Raw genomic sequence first — 4,661 nt, forward strand, 5'->3', positions numbered from 1 at the left:
TGATAAAACTTCATCTGTTTGCTTCATTACCTGCAAAGACAGATGTAAAAAGAACAGCACAACCAAATGATATAGAACCACTGATACAAAACAGCAAATTACAGTATTATTCAATACAGAATGCATTAAGTGGTAGCTGAAGATAAAAGGAGACAGCTTTCTATTTGGCCTGGTTCTGCTGGAGGTTTCTTCCTGTTAAAAGGGAGTCTTTCCTCTCCACTGTCGCTACAAGCATGCTTAGTGTGAGGGATTACCCTCGAGTCAATGAATTGATGTAATCAACTGGTTTTCCTTAAATAGAATCAATTTGACTGTATGATCTGGTGAACTGTAGAGTGTGTTGAGATGACATGTGTTTTGAATTGGCCCTATATTAATAACATGAATTGAATTGAAAAATTGGTGAGTATGTAACTAACCGGATCCAAGCACCTGTAGGTGTTTTTGAGGTACAAATAAAATATTTTCATGTACCCCTTGCAATGCACTCGTGGACCACTAGCGGTAAGAGTAGCCCCGGTTGGGAATCACTGCTTTACAGGAACAAGTATATTCTTGCTTTCAGTGAGCCAATCTGTTGAGTTTTTTTTTTTTGTTTTTTGTTTTTTTATGAATTTCAGTTTTCCTATTTTGAAATGACTTTGACTGTCTTTACAGATAAACATGTTATTTACAGCTAAAGAGAATTTCTGATGAAAGGAAACAGAAATCCTCCGGCAGAAACTCACCTTAGGATCTATAGGTTCTATGTATCTGGTGTGTTTTTTTTTTTAGTAAGCAATGCTATGGATGTGGCTATTTACCTGTGTTGTCCTCTGCAGTGTCAGCACTCAGTCCAGATATCCCCAGTTGAATATAAACAATGAAAACCAGCAGACAAACTCCGGCCATTTTTGCCGTTTTTAGTGATCTGATGGATTATGACACAAGTGCTCAAGCACTGCAGGTTAAAACTAAGTTACCGCTCCAAAGTACAGGAACATACTGTTTACTCACCTGTGTGGTCACAGTCTGTGAATGTTTGTTCTTTGTCATTTGTTTAGATATATGTGAGAAAGAAAGCAAGAGAGATTCAAAATATACATAGTTATTGAAGAATTCAATAAACGCAAACTTGATACATTTTTATAAGTATTATTCAGAGTTAAGGATTTGTATCCCATCATTTTAGATTCCAGACGAACATTGTCTTATATTGCCTAATCATGACAGTTGACAATGTTTTGTATGAGCACGTTTGTGCCCATATCACTGGCTATCACTATCAGCAATGTTGTTTGTCAAGTTAAGCACTAAGCGAAGACATCTTTTGCAATGTTTTCTGTGTGTGACTCACGCACACAATGAAATGCCTACACTGATAGCATACAAATTTGTTTAAAAGTTTAACTGCCAAATTTAATCGTAGATTAAGAAAAAATATTTTTACTATTTTTAAATCAGATAAAATATTTTTCATGCACAGTGATTGCCATTGGAGGACCAACTAAAATGAAATGTTCTGGCCAAGTTTGGCCAAAAATAGATGGCTAATAAAACAAAATAATAACACATTTTTTGTATTAAATCCAGACTTGTAACTGCTTGTACTATATTGAAAACAAGGAAAAAGCTGCAGTGGTGTAACAGATTTTATAAGATAGGATTGTTCAAGGTCATAGCTGCTTTTTTTAAATAAAAAAAACAACAAACAACTATTTGAAAGTATGTCTAGAGTTGTGCAGGATAAATGTAAATCCTTTTTTTTTTTATCACAATTGGGAAATTAACTCTAAGCATTTAACCCATCGCTTTGGGGAGCAGTGGGCTACCACTGTGGGCGCCCGGGGAGCAGTCTGGGGTTAAGGGTCTTGCTCAGGGACCCAGAGTGGCAGTGTGTGGGAGTGGGACACGAACTCAGAACCTCCTGGACTCAAGAGCAATGCTCTAACTATTAGGCCACTACTCTCCCTGAATAATTAATTTTACTTTTATAAAAAGATGATCAATGAGCACATGATCAAAATAATAGTTTCATACATTTTGACTGGTCCAAAATATATAATTATTTCTGGTTACGATTCCAATGTAGGCGTAAAAGGATTCAGAACCAGTAACGGGAAGTTGAAGTCATGTGATGCACAGCGCTGCCAGATCGTAGTGGCTTCCTGATAGCTCTGAAAAATGGCTTCTTATCTGTGTTACATTTCTCAGATTTAGGAGGACCAAAAAAAAACAAGGGGAACCATTAGTCAGGTTTTTGAACACTGGTGCCGACTTTAGAAGCAAACAGTCTCATCAGCTGTCCATTCTGTTTTTAACAGTAAGATTCAATTTTTATTGCTAGCAATACATGTCAACCAGATGGCAAACAGTCTCATTTATCTATCTCATTTAACAAATATTTATTTGATCTTCTCTCTGACATTTTGCTTTTTTGAACAAATAATCACTAATCATTTTTGTGATATAATTCCAGGCAGGGCTAGAACTATGGACATCTTAAATCCCTTAGTCAGGTGGTAGTGTCTTCAGGATCCAAACTCCTGCTTATCAAGTTACATCTATTTTAATTGCAGAAGTTGGTATTTAAGTTTTTACGTATATGTAAAGGTTGCTTTCAGGCTGAGAATTGTTTTATTAACACTGTCATGAACATTTTAATATGGATTAATGCCTAACCTTTCTGAAAAAGTCATTCAGGCTGAATCATGTTTAAAGTAAAAAAGAATGATTAGAAGTGCTGTATGCCTTGTCTAAATGACAGTGGGTTTGTTGAAGCAGGTGTATCATGACATCATTAACTCCGTCTACACAAAAATAAGCAAACTGCAGGGTGGTCCTTATAGCTGCTGGTTTGCTTGCTCAGGTGGACAAACAGACGTCACTCTAGGTTTTTCATGACATAATATATTCTTTAGAATAAAAACATAGCTTATTATTTTATGTTAAATATCTGAAATAGTAAGCCAGTTGCCTTTTCTAAAAACAAACAGTTCATTTGTAGTTTTAGCTTTTAAAATGAGGAAAAACAGAAAATTTTTCAATAAGATGAAGAATGGATTTTCTTCCATAGGGTATTACTTTATGAGAAAATTACAAGATAAAGACAAGAAAAACAGATCTAAAAGCACATCTCTGGTTCTTTGGGAAAATTCAAACAAATATTCTAAAAAAACAAAAAAAAAAACTAGCAAACGCTTCTAAGACTGGCATTTGTTATCATACTGCATTAGTTGCTTCTTTAAATAATTTTAGACTATTACTAAGAGCCATTGCAGAGGTTACAAAGTGCCTCTTGGCTGGAAAGTTTGCAAACCCCTAATGTAGGATATCAGGGCAGGAGGTCTTTAATCACTGAGGACTGTTAGCTGAGTCTTGTTTGGCACTGGAACAAGCTAAGGTCTTCCAAATCAATGGAACGTCTCCTGGGTCGGGCTAAGGTTGAACACTGCAAAAAATTGAATTCTGAATACGTAATTTTTTTCTTAAAATAAGTGCATTTTTCTTGAATTGAGGAGTTAAGTAAGACACTTTGCCAATGGAAGAAGACAATTTACATTTAAAACATGATTTAAAATAAGAAAAAAAAAACATTGCATTGTCTTATTTTAAGTGCATATTATCTAATTATCTATTTAAGCGGAAAAATACTAATTCCATTGCCAGATCATCTTATTTACCTACTTAAATTAGGGGTAAATACACTTAATTTAAGACATTGTTACTCATTTCTAGCTGTGAGGCGGTAGACGAGAAAGAGTCTCTGGAGGACGGCCATAAGATTTCACAACCCTGGACGTCTCACAGTTCACAGTCTCTCCATTAGACCTATCCTTAGGTTCAGGGCTCTCTGGATGGCACAGTATGTGCTCAGGGGTTCTTGGACCACTAAAGGGCTCGGGCTCATGGACTGGCCACTAAATGGCTCTGGCTCGGGGACTGGCCCGCTAAAGGGCTCTGTTTTGGAGACAGCTGGCTAGCAGGGAGCTGATGGAGGTGGCAGGAAAGGGAGAAAGTCTTCTCTCTCCCCATAAAAGTAGTCCCATAAATTAGGCATAAATTGAGCTCTGACTGAAGAGGGTGTGATACTTGGACCTGGCTTGAGTTTTCTTATTCATGAGGCTAGCTGTTGATCATGGACCACTGGGTAAACTGACCTGGTAGGGAGGTGACGTAAGTCTAACTACAGGCTGACCTGCAGGAGAGGGAGTGGAGGCATCAAGCTGACCCGCCCGAGAGGGAATGGCCTTCTTCCCCCGGCGGCAGTGTCTGCGTTTGGAAGCAGATGGCATCCGAGAAACAGCAGTAGCAAAAACAGCTGTGACTGGGGTAACAGGGGGAGTACTAGAAGGTTCGATCAGTTGTGGTCTGGGTGGTGAAGGTTGATTGAGTAGTTGAGCAAAAGCGTCCTGTATATTCCATATAGCTTCAGCGATGTAACCAGTCTTAACAAAAAAGCTATGGAGTTCAGGAAACATTCCAATTTCTCCTTTACCTGCTCCGCTGCACTCACCCGCTTCCAAGGAGGACTGATGAAGGGTAGACTCTCCAGTGTGGATCTAATGAGTAAAAGTAATTTTCCTGCCTCATTGGTTGGCTCTGCGTGGTCCTTGGTGGCTGGTTCCTTCTGTCAGGGCTTGGTTGTGGTTTTTAAGGACCCAAATGCAGAGGTCAGGAGG

General features: G+C 38.2%; 1 protein-coding gene across 1 annotated transcript in view; it reads right to left on the minus strand.

Moving 5' to 3' along the window:
* The window catches only part of LOC107084182 (coagulation factor IX-like), an 8,882-nt gene extending 7,985 nt beyond the window's left edge, over positions 1–897 (minus strand). Inside the window, exon 1 of the mRNA XM_015373893.1 lies at positions 804–897. Within this exon, the coding sequence (XP_015229379.1) occupies positions 804–891 (88 nt within the window). The 5' untranslated portion in view covers positions 892–897. The remainder of the gene's footprint in view (positions 1–803) is intronic.
* Between the last annotated feature and the right edge of the window lie 3,764 nt (positions 898–4,661).

This window comes from Cyprinodon variegatus, unplaced genomic scaffold (genome assembly GCF_000732505.1).
Source record: "Cyprinodon variegatus isolate N-32 unplaced genomic scaffold, C_variegatus-1.0 Scaffold94, whole genome shotgun sequence".
Classification (NCBI taxonomy): Eukaryota; Metazoa; Chordata; class Actinopteri; order Cyprinodontiformes; family Cyprinodontidae; genus Cyprinodon; species Cyprinodon variegatus.